We start from the raw sequence: 23,309 nt of genomic DNA, 5'->3' as shown, positions 1-23,309 counted from the left end.
AGTGTAATCCATGCCCCAAGTTTGTAGCACTTAACTACGAGGCATGCTTTGAGCCACTTGATGCTACCATCAGCCTTATACTTAACTTTGTAAACCCACTTGCAGTCTATCACATCTTTCAGTGTGGCAAATTAGTAAGGTCCATGTATTAATTCTTTCTTAAGAGGCAAGTTCATCAAACATTGTTTGGTGCCAATAAGGGAACTGATGGGTTTGGGCAAATGACTTGGGTTCAAAGGGTGTTTTCATAAGGTTTGTTTGGAAAGCTGAGGGTGAAGATGTGAGGTAATTGAATATGGGGTAATTGAGTGTAATTAGATGATAATGTGTGAGATATAAAACCATTGAGATGAGATGGAGGATGCCGGAAGCAAATGGGTCGGCCTAAGACATGTGTTGACAAATCTGAAACCTTTACAGGGTCAATGCGTGAATCAATCTCATGAGGTGGGTCAATATTGATGTGGGCAGGCGTAGTTGAGGGTTCAATGGTTGAACCATGGGTCAGTTGTGAGCTCATGATACCATGGGTTCAATGGCTGAAGAGTGACCATTTTCAGATGAATGACTAGAAAATGGAAGAGGGTACCCAACAAACACATGTCTATGGGAACGTGGTGCAAATTTGTTTCGACCCACCTTGGAGGTATTAACATAAGAAAAGCAACCATGGACCTTTAAATGATTGTAGGAGGGAGGTTTGTGAAATAATAATTCTTACAAAGTATTTCCATCAATTACCGAGGTAGGTTAATAGTTAATCAAATGTTGTGCAATTAGAATACATTTTCCCCAAAATTGTATAAGTAAGTAGGCCTAGAAACAAAGGGTTTGCGCCATCTCAAGAAAATGCCTATGTTTATGTTGATAATTCCGTTTTGTTGTGAAATGTCAATGCAAGATCAGTAATGCAGTATACCGTGTTCAACCACAAAAAGGATATCACGTAATATATGATTAGGGGTCATTTTAACATCTCCTTGTGATTGAATTAATAGTAAAGCGCCATTCTATAATTGCACAGGTTTATGGGCTATAGTGGTATTAAAAGCACTAGAAATGTGCTCAAGTTGATATTGGTCAATAGTAAGCCATGCAATCGGAGAGGATTCCACAGTGTTGGTGAATGTTGAAGCAACATTAGATTGTTTATTTTCATTGCTAACCTTTGGCACAATACGTTCTTTGCTCTCCCAGTTGGCCGAATAACCTACTTGATCATAACAACGATCTTAGTTTTGGACAATATTTTCCATTATTGAAATTAAATTTTGGTGTGCCATTAACATCAAGGGGATCCACTTTGTCTATACTTGGAAGAGGACCCATGCCAAGAATGTTAGATCTAACAATAATAAACATGGTTTTCAAAATTAGACGGTCAGATCGGAAAAACCAAGAATCAGTCAAGTGACCGATTTTGTTTTACTCCAAAACCGTTATTTTACCAAAAACTATTGATTTGATCAGCAAATCATTGATGCCAATAATAAAAGCATTGAACCCTCAAACAGTTTTGGCCATTTTTTAAATTTTAATGTTTTTTTTGTCAGAAGAGGTCGTCCATTTGATTTGAACTGTGGGGCCATTCAACTCAGGAATCAGACTCCTAACTGATTCGTTGATTCATCAATCACTTAACCCAACGAGGAATTGATACACTCGTTCCATTTGACTGCACCACCACATGATCACTAAGGTACATTTGCATAGGTGGAGAGTTCATCCCACAGCCATTTCATTTTTGTAAAATATGAAGAAACCGAGATTATATTTTTTTGCTTAAATAAAATTAATTCACGCTTCAAATGAAAAAATATGTGGAGCATTCCCTTGTGAGTATCTCTGTCTTTGAGATCCATCCAAATATTACGAGCACTCTCAGCATACGCAATGCTATAAACCTTTGGATTCAGGAAACTATCTTATTCTTTGCTCCGAGAGCATTAAATGGCCATTTTCCAAATTCCAAGTTGAGACGGATTCAGGTAAAAAGGTGATGCCGAAGCTTTGAACATCTCGTAGTAGTTGTCGTATTAACTATATTTGTCGCCGATCAAAGGATCCTTGATAGGGGGAAAAGAAAAGGAATCGACTTCGGATTGAGAGATTCTTGTATCACAAGAAAAGAATCAAGAAAGCGCAAACCCTGACCAATGTGCGAACCGAATATAATAACTAGTTGGACAGCTGGATAAACAGAATTTCAACAAATTTACAAGAGCTGTCTACAGTGCTCCTCACAAATGGGCGCATTACATGTACATCCACCGTGACTTGGGAACATCTCACGTTAATAATAACAAATAAGTACTCCGGTCTCCTATTCACATGGATAACCACCAATCAGCCGTCTAATTCATGTGGCTGACGTATAAATAGTTGAACGGCAGAGCGCTCCGTCTCGAGGACGGGAGATCCGAATTCCGGACTCAGCAGCCCAGAGGCCAGAGATATTACTGTCACCTCAGCTTCAGGCACATCCCTATTAACCTAGTTTCTTCTTCTTCACGGCCATTTATTAGCCTTCAGTTCAGTCGTCTATACCCACTTTAGAGGATTCTTGTACGAGCACCAACAGTGTGATTCTCGTACCAGAGAGATAACCCAGGTTACCAGTTGAGCAGGGTTGAAACCTTTTCTTTAAAATCCACTGAGCCTCAAGCCTTCTGCCATGCTAGCAAGTCGCTGAGCTTCTGATGATGGTGGGGCTCAACTCAAATAAGAACCCCCTGCCTTTCTTTTCCCTACACGCGATTCACAGAATACATCTCTACAACGACTGCTCTGTCTCTGTCAAATAGATTTTGACTCAAATCGTCAACGTCGAGTCGTCGGCTACTCTCGCTTGAATAGAAGAGTCCAGATCAGTGATCACTCCGAAGTTCTACAACAACTATAAACATCTCTCACAAGCCGGTGAATGTCACAATGGATCTCGGGTGGTCGTCCGTGCGGATTTCCTCACTTGATCGCCAAATCGCTGATTCCGATGGCATGCTGGATGAGTTCGAGGAGAAGATCCTCTCTTGGGTAGAACTCATGGCCAGTCTCAAGTACCAAAGAGACGAGTTGCTGAAACAGCGGAACGACCTGCGGATTGAGTTGCAGAGAGAGCGAGAGTTGCGAGATGGATTGCAGAAAGAGCGTGATGAGTTGAAGAACGAGCGCGATAGGTTGCAGAGAGAGCGTGAGCAACTGCTGTCTGAGCGTGAAAGGGCATTAACTAGGGCAGATGAGATACGGACAAGGTGCCAAGAGGCGGTCGGGAGTTCACAGGTGCCCCAGTTCTTCTCCGAGATTACTTCCACGGAAATTGAGAGAGCAACCCTCAACTTGGACCCATCGAAGAAGATCAGTGAAGGGGGAAACGGGAGGAGCGTCTACAGAGGCCAACTTCGAAATACCCAGGTCGCTATTAAGATGTTTGGCTCGGATACCTTGCAGGATCGCAACGAATTTCAAAGGGAGGTAATAACCCTGTCATTCCTTTCACACATTGCTACCTCTATTATCATCGATCATCCAGTCTGATTGGATACATCTGCAATTGAGCCTAATCAGATCACTACCCAATTCAACCCTATTCAAACGCACTGTTTATCTTTGATCGGGAAGAAAACTTTACCATCAGGAGATTCAGGTCTAGCCATGGTGTCATACAGACAGACACAAAATAAAGAAAAAAGACAAAGAAATATTCCATATTGATTAATAAAATCTATTGACAAAAATAAGTTGTAATAAACCATATAATATATCCGGGAAAAAATCTTTTCCTACTTTCTGTTCAACCTCTCTCTTTATTTTATTTTCTTATTTGGACTTCTGGGGCATTCCATCTTCACCCTTTGTGCATTTTTATATTTATATTTCTGGTTGTTATCTCCTCATCCAATAAATATATCATGCTTCTTAACTTTATATTTTCTTTTGCCAAAGAAGTACTTTACATCTTCATACTTTTGTTTTGTTGCATTTAAAATTCTTTCTTGCTTGTCTTAAGTTTAATTTTGAATTGAAAATTGATTTATTCTTTTGTGTAATCTAATTTGAGGATGAAAAGGAGAAAATCTGATTTAACCAAATGAAGATGAAGAGCTGTATGTGGAGACCGGAAGAAATGTGAGAATAAGGGAGTGAAGGAAGTAGACTCTAGAGTTGTGCAACTGTTCCCTTTTTGAATTCTCTAAAATGAAGCTAATATAAATACACCATTTGGGGTACTAGGAAACTTCCATTGTTAGCGTATTCCATCAGATTTAGGATCGTATCTTTATCTCCTTAATTCTAGGAAATATAGTTCCACTCCAATTAGTTGTACATATTTTTCTTTCCTTTTTGTATTCCAATTTAGGTTGCCGACCTGTTCTCTGGTTGTATCCTTAGCTTTATTATAAATAGGTTGTAACCTATTGAATTCATATCATCAAGAAATATTATTTTTCCCATTTATCTTCTTTGCTCTTCCGTATCTTGGTATCAGAGCTGCGATCCGTGTCTTCTTGCTTCTCTGCGGTTCTTGTTTCTCTTCTACAAATTTTGATTTGGTCTGAGTTCGGTGGTTTCTTCCGCGTCTTGTTGCTCAACGGTTCTTGATCCCCCCTGCTCTCACTCTTCTTCGCGTGATGCAATCCACCCGCCCAATTCAAGGCAATATTTGCATCCCCATGGTTCAACTTAATAGCAGCACCAATTGATCCTTCGGTGGACGCCTGATAGAAGGCAAACAAGCCGTTGAAAACGGGGCAGTCCTCGCCAACGTTGAAGCACTTGAGGTGGCAGGCATGTGTGTGGTCGTGGAGAGTCTCGGGTTTTATGGATACGAGGAAGTCGACGTAATCGTCAGAGTGGAAGCGGCGGATGTCATCAGGACCGGCAAGATAAGGGCGGTTGACCTCCATACGATGGTGAAGAGAGTAGTGTAGTAGTCTCCGATTGAAGGCTCACTTCTTCGCGTCTAGCCCTCCTAGGAGAGAAGCGCTCCCCGACGCATTCTCCATCGTCTTTCTCTCTCTCTCTCTGAGAAGACAAAAGCCTCACAACTCGCGACTCGCAAAGTATGGAACAACAACGATCGGTGCTTCGCTCAACGTTTCTCAGTCGCATCCTTCCTTCTTTTGAACCGATGCCATGCTACTTGAATGAAGCATGCAGCCCATGTGTGCCATTGGTGTGAGCATTCCCGAAACTTGTGCCTAAGTTGCTTGCTATGAAACCTGTGTTTAAGGTTAGTACTGAGACTTTCCCGTGACTTGTTGCTCCAAAATTTTGCATTTTTCCTCATGGATTCATCTGAAGCTGCTCAACATATTTCTCATCCCATCACTATTACCTTCGATGGCTCAAATTATGATTTATGGTCCCAAGAGATGCGTAGTTTTCTCAAGGGACACCTTCTATGGCGGTATGTGACTAGTGAGATTCCCAAACTCACTAAAATTGCTGATGAAACAGAGGATAAATTTGTCGAACGAATAGAAAAATGGGATGGGAAAAATCATCAAATATTGACCTGGTTTCGCAATACTTGTATTGCAAGCATCAAGTTGGAATTTCGCAGATACGACTCTCCTAAAGACGTATGGAATTTCTTACAAGCTCGTTATTCTATTTCTGATGATGTGCACCAGTTTCAACTCTATAGGCATCTTCACCGTATGAAACAGCAACCTGAACAGACCATTCACAGTTATGTCTCTGAATTACAAGTTCTTTGGGATCAGTTGGCACAGTGTGAACCTGAATGGGATAGTACCTCTGCGGCCACTACTTATTCCAAGTTTCGCAATCACCAACTTGTTTGGCATCTTCTGATGATTCTTAATGATGAGTATGAACCCATTAGTGGTACTCTACTTCATCGTAGCCCATTGCCCTCCCTTAAAGTTGTGATCAAAGATTTGCTCTCTGAAGAAACTTGACTAAAAACACTTCGAGATGAACAATCCTTACTATCTATTGATGTTGTTCTTGCTACTCCAGGTACGTCTAGTACTTCTTCAACTTCCTCTAAATCCTCAAAACGGAGTTTCTGCAATTACTGCAAGAAGACTGGTCACACTATTTCTGAGTGTCGCCGCCTGCAAGCCAAAACGGCGTTTAAACAGAGGTCCTTATCCATGGGTTCTCAGGCTTCGAGTTCTACTGTCGCTGCTGCCACAGAGGATTCTTCTGATAACACCTCTCCAAAATTTTCTCTTCGAGACCTCCAAGCCCTTCTTCACCAGCTCCAACCTGCTTCTGGTATGCCTTCTAATTCAGTCTTGTCCGTCACTCCAAGTACTACCTCATTATGGTATTTTGATTCTACCTGTTGCAATCATATGGCATTCAATTCATCTTTGTATACTTCCAAGTTCCAACCTTCTGTTGCACCAATTGTTCATACTGTCGATAGTTCAACCTTAACTGTCAAAAGTATAGGAACTATTTCAACACCTCGTTTGTCACTACCTAATACTTTTTTTGTACTTCAATTATCTCTAAATCTTATATCTGTTGGACAATTATGTGAACTTGATTTTGACATACATTTCTCAAGTCGCGGTTGTACTGTGTAGGATCCACGGATAGGGATGATCATTGGGACAGGTCGTAAGGTTGAGAGACTGTTTGAGCTATCATCTCTTCAATTACCATCTTTTGATGTTGCTGTCATTTCTAGCGTCTGGCACTCTCGTCTTGGTCACATTTTTACCTCTAGGTTAGGATTTTTAATTTCTAATGGATGTTTGGGTCCTGTTAAAACAACACCCTTTGATTGTGTTTCCTGTCATCTTTCAAAACATCATGCTTTGCCTTTTAATATAAGTGATTTTGTTTCTTCTGCACTTTTTAATCTTATTCATTTTGATATTTGGGGGCATTCGCCTCATAATACCATGGGTGGTTTGGGTTATTTTGTGATTTATTGATGATTTCTCTTGGTATACATGGATTTATCTCATGCGTAATAAATCTGAATTACCTGCAATTTATATTCAATTTGCCACCATGATCAAAATTCGGTTTTCCTCTATCATCAAAATTTTTCGCACTGATAATGCTAAGGAATATAGCGATTCTATCTTTACCCAATTTCTTTCACAAATTGGAACCATCATTCATAGATCTTATCCCGACACCTCTCAACAAAATGGGCGTGCAGAACGAAAACATAGGCATATTCTTAATCTTGCCTGAGCTCTTTTAATCTCTTCCTCTTGTCCTGGGCGTTTTTGGGGGGAGGCAGCCCTCACTGTTGTTTATACCATCAATCGGATTCCTTCTCCCGTTATTGGTAACATTTCTCCTTATGAACGGTTGTATGGCCATTGTCTTGATTACCAGTCTCTTCGTGTATTTGGTTGTGCTTGTTTTGTTTTATTACAACCTCATGAACATACCAAATTAGAACCAAAAGCATGTTTATATTGTTTTCTCGGGTATGGTATTGAACATAAAGGATATCGGTGTTGGGATCCTCTTTCCCAACGACTTCGCATATCTCATCATGTTACCTTTTGGGAACACAAAATGTTCTCAAGTCTCTCCCCATTTCGAGTTACCACGACATCTTCAAATTTTTTTACTGATCCTACTATTTCGTTTTTTCTTGATAGCTCTAACAATAATGCACAACCTGCAACCTCTCCTTATGCATCTACCTTAGCTATGGATTCTCCAGCTCTATCTTATTCTGAACTCTTGATTCCTCCTGCTGAATTAGACCCTGATCATTCTGATGCTCCACTCCGTCGTTCTGGTAGGGTCACTAAACATTCCATTCTTCTTCATGGTTCCCACTATTACTCTACCATTGTTTCTTTATACGATCCTTGTACTTATCGCGAGGCTAATACTGACCCTCTATGACAAATAGCAATGGTAGAAGAAATCCAAGCTCTTACAAGCACTCATACTTGGGATTTAGTTGACCTGCCTTCAGATAAATCCGTGATTGGTTGTAAGTGGGTGTACAAAATCAAGATTCGGGCAGATGGTTCAGTTGAAAGATATAAAGCTAGATTGGTAGCAAAAGGGTTCACACAGGAGTATGGCATTGATTATGAGGAGACTTTTGCCCCAGTAGCCCGTCTCACTTCTGTTCGCAGTCTTATTGCGGTTGCTGCAGCTAAGCACTGGCAGCTATTTCAGATGGATGTTAAGAATGATTTTTTCAATGGAGATCTTTCTGAAGAGATTTATATGCAGCCCCCTCCTGGTTATGATCATCTCCCTAATCAGCTCTATTGTTTGTCAGTTTGGTTTTCAGTCTATCACTCATGATCATGCCTTATTCATTCGTAAGACCTCTCAGGGTTGTGTACTTCTCCTCCTTTATGTGGATGACATGATCATTACTGGCGATGATTTGCAGGGCATTTATGCTCTTAAAACTTTTCTCAGCAAACAGTTTGAAATGAAAGATCTTGGTCAACTAAATTATTTCTTAGGCATTGAGGTCTCCTCCGACCAATCAGAATATTATCTATCTCAGGCCAAGTATGCCACTGATCTTGTTTCTCATACCGGCATCACTGATACTAAGACTATTAACACTTCGGTTGAGCCTAATGCCCATTTTTCAGCCACTGATGGTACTCCTCTCTCAGTGACTGCACCTTATATTGGCAACTAGTTGGCAGTCTTGTATACCTTACGGTTACTCGTCTTGATATTGCGTATGCTGTCCATACTGTGAGTCAGTTCATGTCTGCCCCTCGCACTACTCATTATGCTGCCGTGCTTCGCATCATCCGTTATGTCAAGGGCACTTTGTTTCGTGGACTTCACTACTCCAGTTCTTCCTCTCTTTATTTGATCGCATATTCTGATGCTGATTGGGCCGGTGATCCTACTGACAGATGCTCCATTACTGGTTATTGCTTCTTTCTTGGCGATTCTCTTATATCTTGGCGTAGTAAGAAGCAAACGGTTGTCTCTCGTTCCAGTACTGAGGCTGAATATCGAGCTCTTACTGACACTACCTCCGAGTTGTTATGGTTACGATGGTTACTCCATGACATGGGTGTAATCTGAAGAGCTATACTCAAAGTAGCAAGGAGGAGAAGAGAACCACAGAACTGAAGAGAGTGTCGAACTGTTCTATCCAGTCGACCAGTCCTTTATTTATAGATGAATATGGTACAAGGTACAAGAAATTACTGGGATGCCCCTGATTAGTGATGGGACACCCAGATGACTTAAATCATTAAACAGGATTAGGCCCAGGCCCATTAACACAAGCCCAGTTACAAGATAAGTTAAACATAAGAATGGGCTAATAAGAACTCTTATTAGCCGAACATCACTCTAACATTCTAACACTCCCCCTCAAGCTAAGCATGAATATCAATCATGTTTAGCTTGCCTAGTATGTCCCTGAACTTCGTTGATGCCAGCCCTTTAGTTAATACATCTGCAATCTGCATCTCTGATGGAGTATAAGGCACACAAAGTTCTCCTGAAATAATTCTCTCTCTGACAAAGTGTCGATCAATTTCAATATGTTTTGTCCTGTCATGCTGCACAGGATTATTGGCAATGTTGATAGCAGCTTTATTATCACAATACAGCTTGAGAGGACCCTCAGTCTTGATACCAAGCTCATTAAGGAGAGTCCTAAGCCATAAGAGTTCAGCAACTCCGTGTGCCATAGCCCGGTATTCTGCTTCTGCACTTGATCCAGCCACAACATTCCGCTTCTTACTACGCCATTTGACTAGGTTTCCTCCCAAGAATGTACAGTAACCTGAGGTTGATTTTCTGTCTCCAACGGACCCAGCCCAATCAGCATCAGTGTAGGTTTCAATTTCAAGTCTGTTGTTTTTTCTGAATAGAATTCCTTTCCCTGGGCAAGTTTTCAAGTATCTGAGGATTATTTCCACTGCTCTCATATGAGGGGCCTTTGGTGAGTGCATGAATTGACTGACAACATGCACTGCATAGGCAATATCTGGCCGAGTAAGGGATAAGTATATCAGTTTTCCTACCAACTTTTGGTACCTTTCCTTATCACAGTATTCCTCACCCATTGATTCTTGTAATCCATGGCTTGGTTCTATTGGAGTGTCTGCTGGCCTGCACCCCATCATGCCTGTTTCTTCTAGGAGATCTAGCACATACTTTCTTTGACATATGTAGATTCCTTCTCTTGATCTAGCAACTTCAATTCCAAGAAAGTATCTCAGATTTCCCAGGTCTTTGATCTCAAATTCTGAAGCTAAGAACTCCTTCAGCCTCTTCACTCTTTCACATCATTTCCAATAATCACCATATCATCCACATACACAATGAGTGCTGTAAGTTTGTCATCCTGTCTCCTTGTAAACAATGTATGATTTGCACTGCTCTGAGTGTACCCTACTTTCTTCATGGCCAAACAAAGTCTCTCAAACCATGCCCGGGGAGATTGCTTCAAACCATATAATGCTTTCCTTAGTTTACATACATTCTTTCCAACATCATATCCAGGTGGGGGTTCCATGAATACCTCTTCATGAAGATCACCATTTAGGAAGGCATTCTTCACATCCAGCTGATGAAGTTCCCAAGAGAATTTTGCTGCTAGTGACAGTAGAACACTGATTGTGTTGAGCTTTGCTACTGGGGCAAAGGTTTCCTTGTAGTCAATTCCTTTTGTATAAATCCCTTTGCCACAAGTCTGGCATTGTACCTCTCAATTGACCCATCTTCCCTGTGCTTTACTGTGAATACCCACTTGCACCCAACAGTGCCTTTCCCTTCTGGCAGGTCCACCAATTCCCATGTCCTTGCTTTCATTAGGGCTTTCATCTCCTCATTCATGGCTTGTTTCCACCTCGGATCAGATGCCGCCTCTGAATACCTGGAAGGGACACATACAGAGGAAAGGGCAGACACAAATGAATGATAGGCAGGGGATAAGTGTGAGTAAGAAACATAATCGGCTATGGGATGCCGAGTGGTACAAGAACGAACAGGCTTACGGAGAGCAATAGGAAGATCCAAATCTGAATTGAGTGAATCAGAATTACCTTGGATTGCAGAGACAGATTGATCTGAGTTCAACTGGTTGCAATCATGAGGTTGAGGGGCCTTCTTCCTTCTACTGTATGTAAGTATCTCTTTTTCTTGTTTACTAGAACCTTCAGGAGCATCAGCCGAATTTGGAGAAGCAACTGGCACAGTGGAAGTCTCACTAAGTTGACCCGAAATGTTACAGCTAGTAGTAGTGGAAGGTGATGAAATGGGAACAAAAAAGAAGGGAGAATGAGAATCCTCTTCCAACCCACTACTCTCTCTCTGAAGAGGATTTTGAGAAGACTGGAAATAGGGTTGAGACTCAAAGAAGACTACATCCCTAGTGACATTTTTTCTTGGAGGCAGGATCATAACACTTATACCCCTTCTGCGTAGGAGAGTACCCCAAAAATATTCCCTTTGTAGCCTTAGGATCCAGCTTGGTATTCTTTGGATCATTCACATGTATGAAGCATGTACAACAAAAAACCCGCGGGGGAAGAGGAAATTCTGGAAGAGTGGGACACAAAACAGAGAAAGGAGTCTTCATACCCAGTACCTTAGATGGCATCCGATTTATCAGGTAAGATGCAGTAAGAACAGCTTGAGACCAATATTGCTTGGGCACATTGTGCTGGAAAAGAAGGGCTCGAGCTGTCTCCAATAGATGCCTGTTCTTGCGCTCAGCAACCCCATTTTGCTGAGGGGTGTAAGCACATGATGATTGATGTAACATGCTTGCATCTTCCATGAATGAGTTCATGGATCTTTCAAAGTATTCAACTGCATTGTTTGAACGGAATTGCTTGATCTTTCTATCAAATTGTGTTTCAACCATCTTGCAAAACATCATAGTTATCTGGGGAACTTCTTCACGTCCTTTCAACAGATAAATCCAAGTGCACCGAGAATAATGGTCAATAAAACTGATAAAGTAACGGACGCCATCAATGGAAACAATGGGTGAAGGACCCCAAACATCAGAATGAACCAAATCAAAAGGGGCTTGAATTTCATTACTAGAAATTGGATACATTGATCTGCATTGTTTTGACATTTGACACACATCACAAATTAAACTCTGACTCAGAATGCCCTTACATAATTTGGGAAACAACATTGCTAAGGAAGAAAAAGACAAATGACCTAGCCTAGCATGCCACAAGTGCAGCCTAGCTATTGACTCCACACTTTCCGGACTAGTAGTAGAAGCTTGCAAGGCTGAGCTGACATCTTCATCAAAATAGTAGAGGCCCCCATACTCATGACCACTCCCAATCGTTCTCCTCGTCAATCTGTCCTGGAAGACACAATGAGAAGGAAAGAAAGTTATACTATAGTTCAAGTTTTTTGTAAGCTTTGAAACAGACAACAGATTTGAGGTAAGACTAGGAACATGTAGGACTGATTTAAGAGAGAGATCCTTGCTTAGGTCAACCACCCCCTTTCCAGAGATGGTGGAGAGGGACCCATCAGCTACTCTCATCTTATCTTGGCCAGACAACAGATGATATGTGGAGAATAAGGAGGACATATGTGTCATATGGTTAGTGGCTCCTGAATCAATCACCCAAGAGGTAGAATTAATGGAACTAGATGCACTAAATGCAGAGGTTGTACTTGATTTGGCAAGAGAGGTGGAAGCTAAAGAATTGTTCTTCAGATGGGCTAATGCCCGGCTGAGAACTTCTACCTCACTAGCTGTGAAGCCCAAAGTACTTGGTCCAGAGGAGTCGGCAGCCTGCCTTGCGATGGAAGATGACACTGTCTGAATACTCTGTGAGTTGTTGTCACTACTGTTGTTGGTGGCAAGATTCCCACTTGCTGTGTGGCCCTTATGTTGCCTTTTGTCCTTTCTCAGAGCAACTGGCTTCAGATGAGGGTACATGACCCAACATTTCTCCTTTGTGTGTTTCTCACCACCACAATGTGTACACTTGAGGGACTTCTTGTCTGAAAATCTATTCCCCTTAGTGGAGACTAAGGCTGAATGTTCTCCAGGTAGTTCTGTTGACTGTGTCTGGAAGTCAACTTGCATCTCCTTTCTCCTTACTTCTTCATTCCTCACCAGGTAGTAGACATGGTGAAGCTCAGGTAATTCATCTCTCCCTAGAATCTGTGACCTTATACCTTCATATACAGGGTCAAGACCCGCCAGAAACTTGAAGGCTCTGCCCTCCTCAATCTGCTTATCATGCCTCCCCTTATCATTAGCATTTTCCCAATCCAAGATCAAATGGTGGTCAAGCTCTTCCCAGAGGCCTTCCAGTGTTGCAAAGTAGGTTGCCACGGACATGTCTCCTTGCCTTAGGGCTGCAATGTCTTGGTTCAGCCTGTAGATTCTAGCATTGTTCTTTTTCTGGCCATATGTCTTAGATACTTTCTCCCAAATTTTAGCAGCTGTGGGGAAGTGATGAACAGTTCTGGCCACCCTAGGAGTCATAAAGGCCAGCAACCAAGACATGACTGTGGCATTTTCCTTGCGCCACACGGTGTATTCAGGACTGCCAATTTCTGGTTGTTTCTTGTCTCCATCCAAATAGCCTATGAGGTCACGAGAGGTAATGAACAGCATTGCTGAGACAGACCACTCTTTGAAGTTATACTCATCTAGCAGCACACTTGTAATCTGCAAGCTGTGCAGATTAGGGTTTTCCAGGTTTGAGGACCTTGTAACAGGTCTGTTATCTCTAGAGGAAACTTCCCCGGATAGTGAGGACATCTTGACTTCAGTCCAAGAGTTGTTCACAGTACTATAGGTGATTCTGTTAAGGACTGGCCAAATTGGTCACTGTATTCACAGTACGGGTACAGTAGCAAGTAGAGGTCTGTAACTGAACCAGTTCACAGTGTTGGTAAAAGTTTAAGGCCGCAACTGTGTGGTGCAAAAGTTGCCGCAGTTTTGGTAAAAGGTAAAGGTCTGTAACTGAACCAGTTCAGTCCAAGAGTAGGGCTGATATCCGACCTGAAGAAAATCTGTAACTGAAGTTGCCGCAGTTCTGTAAGAGTCTTGCTGATGCACCAAGACTGCAACTGTAGAAGCTGATGCACCGAAACTGCAACTGAAGTTGAAGGAGCTAAGTCTTTACCACTTGTTCTGATGCACCAAGACTGCAACTGAAGTTGAAGGAGCTAAGTCTTTACCACTTGTTCTGCACCAGTCTTGCTGGAGCACGAAGCTGCAACTGTAGAGGAAGTTCTCCCCCTCTCGGCTAGTTCTAGGACTGCTGAATCAGCCTTCAACCAAGTCTGTCCTATACAGACCTCTCTTAATAGCCCAATAGCTACTACTTGCTGGTGTAATCTAGTAGGACATCTACTTCTGGGTCTTACTTCCCTTGAGTCCTACAACCAAGAGAAACCCTAGGTTCGAACTTGCTTTACTCTCTTACACTCCTAGGTTTTCACTGCAGCAACCCAGAAAAGGAAGAGAGAAGATGAAAGGACAGCAAGAGAAAAGAGTGCGCCTGCTGAAACCAGGAAGGAGCTAATGCTCTGATACCATGTAATCTGAAGAGCTATACTCAAAGTAGCAAGGAGGAGAAGAGAACCACAGAACTGAAGAGAGTGTCGAACTGTTCTATCGAGTCGACCAGTCCTTTATTTATAGATGAATATGGTACAAGGTACAAGAAATTACTGGGATGCCCCTGATTAGTGATGGGACACCCAGATGACTTAAATCATTAAATAGGATTAGGCCCAGGCCCATTAACACAAGCCCAGTTACAAGATAAGTTAAACATAAGAATGGGCTAATAAGAACTCTTATCAGCCGAACATCACTCTAACATTCTAACAATGGGAATCACTCATTCATCTGCAACCTCTCTTTACTGTGACAATCGTAGCGCCATACAGATTGCCCAAATGATGTATTTCATGAGCGCACTAAGCATATTGAGACTGATTGTCACTATATTCGTCATCATGTGCTCGAGGGTATTGTTCGCCTTATTCCAGTCCCTTCCCAGGATTAGTCTGTAGATATATTTACCAAAGCTCACTCTCCTCTTCGCTTTCGTACTCTAGTTGGCAAACTCCAGATGACTGATACATTACCATCTTGAGTTTGACGGGGGATGTTATTGTATTCCATCAGATTTAGGATTGTATCTTTATCTCCTTAATTCTAGGAGATATAGTTCCACTCCAATTAGCTGTACATATTTTTCCTTCTTTTTTGTATTCCAATTTAGTTTGCCGATTTGTTCTCTGGTTGTATCCTTAGCTTTATTATAAATAGGTTGTAACCTGTTGAATTCATATCATCAAGAAATATTATTTTTCCCATTTATCTTCTTTGCTCTTTCGTATCATCCATCTTGTAGCCTAGGTTGTAACCTAAAAGGGATCAACGCTCAACGAAATCACCTTCTGTTCATGGACAAGTTTTTGCCTTATACCCCTGCAATGTTACAAAAATGCTGTTCTTTTTGTGCATGTTTTTAAATTCAAGCATCACTTTGTTACTGAATTCTATTTGATCTGCACATTGTAATCTTATAATATTTTTAATTTTAAAACATTTTTAGTTGTCTGTTTAAATACTTAAACTGAGTGAGATGTTTATTGAAGGAATTACCTGGATTAGCACCATATATGTGTTTAAAACAGAAAACTGTATTCCACTTTATATGTCGCACTAATCCTATTGACCCATCATCTTCTGTGTTACCAATGATCTATAATCATCTTTTTGTATTATTTTTCTTGATCTGTATGTGAACTGACAATCAAAATCATCAAAGTGCAACAATGCTGTTTGATAATGGTTCATGCCCATTGCTCTGATTTAGGTGGATGTCTTGAGCAAGGTGAGGCATCCAAATATTGTCTCACTTATTGGCGTCTGTCCAGAAGATTACTTTCTTGTCTACGAGTATCTTCCTACTGGAAGCCTTGAAGATCGACTGAACTGTAGGAACAACACTCCTCCTCTTCCATGGCAAGTCCGAATCCGCATTGCTGCCGACATATGCTCAGCTCTCATCTTCCTCCACTCTAACAACCCTAACAGGATTGTCCATGGTGATCTCAAGCCAGATAATATCCTTCTGGATGATAACTTTGTCAGCAAACTGCGTGGTTTCAGCAATTCTTGCTTAATTCCCTACAATGGAAGGTCAGCCAGAACCTCCACACCATGCCGTAGAATTGACCCTATCATCCATGGCTACATCGACCCCGAGTTCCTAGCAACTCAAGAGTTAACACCAGCATCAGATGTATACTCATTTGGAATCATACTATTACTGCTTTTGACAGGAGGACCAGCCCTGGGTATAGTGCAGATGGTCAAGTCTGCATTAGATACTGATACCTTTCATGAAATATTGGATGAATCCGCAGGGAAATGGCCCCTTCTACAGGCAAAGCAGTTGGCTCACTGGGCACTGAGGTGTTGTGAACGGATGCGGCAGAGGCGGCCAGACCTTGGGTCAGATGTGTCGATTGTACTTGAACGGCTGAAGTTTTCATGTGGAGCCTCATCATCAAATCATCAAAGATCCGAGGCACATGGCGAGATTCCATCGCATTTCATTTGCCCCATTTTTCAGGTTGGTAGTAAGCTTGTTCCTTAACATTTATCAAAAAAAAAAAAAAAAAAAAACATTGAAAGTGATGCTAGTTTTTTAAATTTTAGATGGATCAATGCATCCTCCTTAATAGGCTTGTTCTGCTTTGAGCAATTGGGATGAACCTGGGCTAGAGACTAGGTTTAAAGCATTGGACCTCAATATGAATTGACTTTCCCTCATCCACCATGTCAGTAAACCAGGAAGAGCATAGATGGCTCAGCAAACTCTGTTATACTTAAATGGACCATGATCTAGCCAATACAAAATTTAGGTATGCACTTCATGGTTAAGGTTGTTGAAATTGCTTTTACTTGATGAAATTGCAGGAAATCATGCAGGACCCACATGTGGCAGCAGATGGTCACACTTATGAACGCGAGGCATTGAAAAGATGGCTAGACACTGGTCATGATACTTCACCGATGACAAACCTTCGGCTCCAACACCGCAATTTTATCCCCAACCACGCCTTACGTGCTGCTATTCAGGAGTGGCTACAGCAGTCATGAAACTTTACATGTATGCGATCTTTAATTTCATCTTTCTAAGATGATTTTCCCATTTTGTTGTGTGTAAAGCATATTACAAAAGATGTACTAAAAGACTTTTCAGGTATATAAAAGAGAAGGTTTTATTCAATACTTTGGCAGTACCATTGTTGCCCCATATAAATTCACACTAAATAAAAACCCCATTTTCTGCTACTTAATTCAGTGCTACCTCAGACTCAAAACTCTTAAAAAATTAGTACCATTTAAATCAGTGTTATATTTTATGAAAATACCTAAACCATTTAATTTGGTTCTGTATTTTACTTGGTGCTTTTCAATTTGTTGATGCATTTGGTGTTTCCTTAAAATATCCATCGCTATGCTATTGTTGGATGTCTATCTATGTTTTAGGGATCCTTGTTTTTGAGTCTTGGATTTTCTCTTTTTTTTTTTTTTTTTCTTTTGGAAAAACACCAGACCAAGCTGGGTGAGTTCTGGTTTGAAAGTGCCTTGCCAAGAAAAAAGATGATGATAGAAGCTTCCATAGTGCCATAGTCTGCTCAAACTGGTTGCCTCTTCAGGCTACTTGTCTTGCTGCACAATCTTTGTTCTCAATAAATCAATTTCCTCCTTAAAGGGGTCTTTCATTTCACAGTGAAGAATCTTCAGCCAAAATGATTTATCGTATTGGTACTTAGAAATGGTCGATTTTGTACACGTCGATTTTCCCTTCACCAATCTAGAGGGAATTCATCCCCTTCATATATGGCTCCCTAGGTACAAGGTTCAAAGTATCGATATGATACGCATTTTGGTTGTATCATATTGGTACTTAGAAATGGTCGATACACATTTTTTTTTCGTTTTTTTTTTTTCAAAGTTTGTATTTTTTAGGAAGGTTATAAGATGTTTTTTATTATTAAAAAAAAAGTTGGGGGACCTTTCAGACCATATCTTTTTCAAAAGATATAATACGATACATCCGATCGATACTTTTAACCATGCCCAGTTATGCTCTAACAGAAAAAGAATACATGTAATCAGTATATGACTATATATAGGCTATAGAAAATTACTTGTTACGGCCCCATTTGTTAGTTGGAGATGGTTTACTGTTTGAAGTACGTCAAGAAGGGAGAGAACTCTGTCCATCAAATATGATAAACCACATTATGGATGGAATTGTGGCAAGTAATTCTCCCAAAATATCAAAAGATCACATGTTATCTAATTGCCCTTTTGAATAACAGCTGATAAACCACATTGTGGGCTCCTCAATGACTGAAACTGAATTTTGGAAAATTACTAATACTATGCCATCCAATAAAAGACAGCAATAAGTGCTTCAGTTGGGCAACTTCAGCCATTATCAAGCGGCTTCTAAGTTAAACGCCACCTTAGATCTCTATCTAGAAATTCAAATTAGGAGATTTTCCGGGCCCAAAACATATATATTCCTAGGTTAAGTTCAGTGATATGAAATTCCCCCGAAGGCATAAGTTTAGGTTTTGGAGACGGAATTAAGGTCTCCTAACTTGCCTATCAGTCCTAGATTATGATTTAATTGGCTCAATATTAAAGTTGGTAAAAGGTTTTATTTAAGTATGTCTACCGGTTAAAAGCTTTTACTTTTTCTGTAGGCCTTAGCTTAGCTGGGACTCATGGTTTTTAAAACTGGATCGGACCGGATGGTTGGATCAGAAAAACTGGAAACTGGTCATTTGATCGGTTCTATTTTCCCCCAAAATCGTTGACTTTGGTCAGTAAACCGTTGAACTAGCCAGTTAATTATTTAAACCGTTTGAACCACTCGAGCGGTTTTGATAATTTTCTAATTTTTTTTTATTTTTTTATCAGAACGGGTCAACCATTCAACCATTCAAACTGGTAACCGGACCTCTAACCAGTTTGGTTTAAAAAAACCATGCTAGGACCATCCGATTGTGTGTCCTACACCTCAAATTTTTGCTACTTGGAACTGTCAAAGCAAATGTGGATGGTAGCTTTTTGAAGCAAGCAAATTTGGAAGGTTTTGCCGTTTTGGAATTGTTCTCATACGACTCCTTTGCAATTTTTTTAGTAGTTATGAATGGTAAGATACAACAGAAACAACAGACACGTGAAAAGATATGAAAGAGCCTAAACACTCTCATATGCCCAAAATAAACCAAGGAACCCAAAGCAGATCCCAATGAAACAAGGATCACCAAAGCGACAACTGATCCTCATAAAAAATAAAAATAATAAACCTCTTCTATTACCCCTTTTCAATCTACATCGGGTGGCAATTTTTCACCCAAACCGCTGAACCCACCCATTATCTAATCCACCCAACCCGTTCGTTTACTTGGCGGGTTGTGTGATCAACCCATCATCCAACCCGCCCATTTAAATGGGTTGGGTTGTGGATTACCATTAGGTTAATCATTACAGACATAAGTATTAATTACTTAGTTTTTTTTTAATTTTCTTAATTTGAATTAAATAATTTATAATTAATGCATTAATTTTTTATTAATTATTAACTAAATTTTGTTTTGTATTGAATCAACACACTTCACCCAACATAAATCCAAATCAATTTGACCCGAGCCCGGACTAGTTCAATGTGATTCAACCTGATCCGGGTCAACCCGAATCCGAAATAGACCCGGGCGAGATGGTTTGGTACTGCTTGCTTTACCCAATTTGGGGTGTCCGGTCCAACAAGTATTCACACAGCCCGACCTAGTACAATCTGATCTAGGTCGACCCGAATCCGAAATAGACCCCAAGTGGGATGGTTCGATACTACTTGCTTTGCCTAAATTGGGGTGCCCGGTCCAACCAGTATTCACACAGCCCAAACCCAACCCAGTACGAACCGATCTGGTTCGACCTGAATCTGAAACGTCTCCGGGTGGGATGGTTCAATGCTTGTGTGCTTTGCCCAGTCTGGACCGTCCGCTCCGACCAACATCCACACAACTTGACCCGAATTCAGACCGACCTGATTTACTTACGTTGACCCACTTTGGGTTAGTCTGTTCGGTCCCAAACCCGTGCATAAACCTGATATGGGTCGGTCCAAGTCAATCCACTATTAACTGAATCGGTCCGATCGAGCTATCTAAACGATTCAACCACCCTTTACGTGATTAATGTGATTAGCTCGAAGATAATCCAATCAGATAATTCAAGTTGGTCTGACCGGTTTGAACCTAAACGGTTCAATCAAATCCAAAATCCGAACATAGTCAAATGGCTTCACCGCGTGTGTAAAAATAACATGCGTGTAATGTTTTGAACCTTCACCACTTATGTAAATAGTAACTACTATTACCACCAAGTTATGACCAACTTATTTGTTAAGAGAGAGTTAGCTTGGTTTTTAAGTTCATAAATATAAGATTAAAGGATTTGGGCGGGTTGGATTGGTTTAAAGCAGGTTTGGGTTGAACCCAACCCATTTAATTGTATATAATTGGGTCATTAATGGGTTGGCGAATTAGATGGATTGGTTTGAAGCTCAACCCAACCCAACCCGCCCAATTGCCACCACTAGTCCCATCCCTTACTTCGTTCCGAATGAGTTTTTTTTTCTTCAATTTCTCTTCTTTTTTCGAATTCCTCAAAGGCCCTCTTAACAAACCCCTCACCCCTCAAGAAACACAGACCCAGACTTTACTTTTCTCGATCATAACCTCTCTCTCCACTAATTTGTGGAGAGCTACACCACGTAGATCTTTGTCGATAATATCATTACTTTCGTAAGAGAAGCTTTTTTTTTAGCTATGGGCTTTGGGTTCTCAAACTTGGATGGCGTTTGATAAATATAAAATTCCCTAATTTTATTATTTTATTCCTAAAATAGACTATTTGTTAATTTTGAATTCAATTTGCATTATTTCATAAAAAATATTAAATTCAAAATAATACTGAAAATTATGAGTAAATTATAAAAAATTATTAAAATAAGAATAAAATTGAAATTTACATATAAATTTATAAATTAAAAATAAATTATTAAGAGTTAAAAAAATAATGAAAATAGTAATAAAGTTCATGAAGCAATGAAAAAATATTTAATTATTATGAAATTAATATATTAAAAATATTAAAATATTTAATAGTTAATAAAAATTAAAATAATTAATAATTAATACAAATACAATTTATAAAATTAAAAAATAATTTATTAAAATAAGAATAAAATTGGAAAGAACCACCGCTTCTATTGAGAGTTGCAACAGGAGTAGTGGGAAGATGAGAGAGAGAGAGAGAGAGAGAGAGAGAAAGAGATGGAAGGAAGGGAAGGATAGAATGATGAGCCAGTGATGCTCTATTCACAACAACTACTTCGAGGGAGAGAAATTATAGAGAGATAGCAATGATGAGTGAGAGTGGAAGGATGAAAGGAATATAGGAGGATGTGAGAGAATGACTAGGGGTGAGCAAAAAAAATAAAAAAATCGAATCGACCAAAAAAACCGACCAAAATCAAACCAAAAAATCGGTTAATCGAACCGGTCAGTTCGGTTTCAATTCGATATTCTTAAAAAACTAAAAGTTCAGTTTTGGTTAACCTTTTAAAAAACCAGCAATTAACCGAACCAACTGGTATATATATTTACAGTAATATATATTATATATTTTATATTTTATATATTATATTATGTATTATACTTTTATTTTTATTTTTTAAAATTGAATGTCTACCTTTTCCCCTTCTTCAAAACCTAAACATAATTTCTCACTCTCTCTTGTCTCTTCATCTTCCCCAATCCCTAGTGGCTAACCGAACTTCCCTTTGCCTTCCTCTGGTGCCAGTCGTCCTCCAACTGACGACCTCTCCCCCAGTGGCTAGTTTTCCCCTTTACTTCCCTGTCTCTGTCTCTCTCTTGCCTATCTGCCATCTCTGTCATGCCAACCGCCAAGCGGCAACGCCAGTCGTTGCCTCGTTGGCAAGCACCAAGTCAAAGCTATTGCCTTAGCCAGCCTCAGCTACAACAACCAAGACGATAGTCACCGCCTAGTCGCTCTCTCTCCCTCTCTCTCTCTCTCTCTCTCTCTCTCTCTCTCTCTCTCTCTCTCTCTCTCTCTCTCTCTCATCTCTTATCTCCGCGGCTCTTCCACCTCTCAGGCTCTCACTTCAGGCGACAACAACCACTAACCAGCTAACAAATCGGCCACCACTTCGCCCTTGCCCCTCTATCGTGTTTGTTTAGTTTTTATTTTTATTTTGTATTTTTAGAATGAATGAGTGTTTGTTGTATTTTTCATTTCAGCTTGAATGAATGTTTTTTTGGACTATTAGAAATTTAAATGAATGAATGTTTATTATATTTTTTACATAAATATTACCACAATAATCTATTTTTCATTGTTTGGAACTATTAGAATTAATGAATCATGAATGAATGATATATGTGTGTGTATGTGTGTGTATGTATGTATGTGTGTATTGCCTAAACAGTAGTATATTTTTCATTGTTTGGGACTGTAAGAATTAATGAATGAATGAATGTTTAAATGAATGATTGAATGCTTCTTTTATGGAATAAATAGTAGTATATTCATTGTTTGCATAAATAACAAAGATGATTCTTGATTTAACATGGAGAATTGGAGATGAGATGTCTATTTTTTGTCTTAAGTAGACATAAATCACATGTCTATTTTTTCTAATTTTATGGAGATTTTGGATTTTTGGCTTAAATCATGTCTATTTTTTCTAATTAAACATGTATTTTTTTTATTTATCAGATGTCAAGTATGGGTGATAACACTACAATGATAGAGATTCAAAGTGCCAATCATCTAGTTAGAACCAATGATCAAAGTATTGGTATCGGGTACCGTATCAGATAACTCATATGCATGGATACGAACGAAAGATATAGAAATGCTTGGATACGCTAGTGAAATGCATACAAATCACATAAATACATTAATCATACTAAAGCAAAGCTGAATTATCTATGAATAAGATATAAACACATGAGAAATGCATACTTCAATAGGTTATATGAAGAGAAATATTACAATAAACAATATTGGGACTCTAAAACATTCAAACATTGTACAATAGTTATCACTCTTTCAATTTTATAATTATCATTTTCAATTTTTATTAATTTATGGGAAAATTTATTAATTCAGTGTTTTATTTAAATAAAAGCTATTTTTTAAATAATAAATGTATTTTTCCTTTTTAACATATAATGTTTTTATTTTACACATAATTGTAAAATAAAACAAATAAATCATT

The 23,309-nt window shown here is 39.7% G+C and overlaps 1 protein-coding gene across 1 annotated transcript; it reads left to right on the top strand.

Moving 5' to 3' along the window:
- Nucleotides 1-2,402: 2,402 nt before the first annotated feature.
- Nucleotides 2,403-17,207, top strand: LOC148880588 (U-box domain-containing protein 33-like). The gene is made up of 3 exons (XM_088962544.1): nucleotides 2,403-3,471; nucleotides 15,786-16,547; nucleotides 16,895-17,207. The coding sequence occupies exons 1-3, from the start codon at nucleotides 2,932-2,934 to the stop codon at nucleotides 17,075-17,077; spliced, it is 1,485 nt and encodes a 494-aa protein (XP_088818670.1). The 5' UTR covers nucleotides 2,403-2,931; the 3' UTR covers nucleotides 17,078-17,207.
- Nucleotides 17,208-23,309: the final 6,102 nt, after the last annotated feature.

The sequence above is a fragment of the Nelumbo lutea genome, chromosome 1, assembly GCF_056320005.1.
Source record: "Nelumbo lutea isolate HS-2025 chromosome 1, American lotus-T2T, whole genome shotgun sequence".
Classification (NCBI taxonomy): Eukaryota; Viridiplantae; Streptophyta; class Magnoliopsida; order Proteales; family Nelumbonaceae; genus Nelumbo; species Nelumbo lutea.
This window is presented reverse-complemented; position numbering and strand designations above follow the sequence as displayed.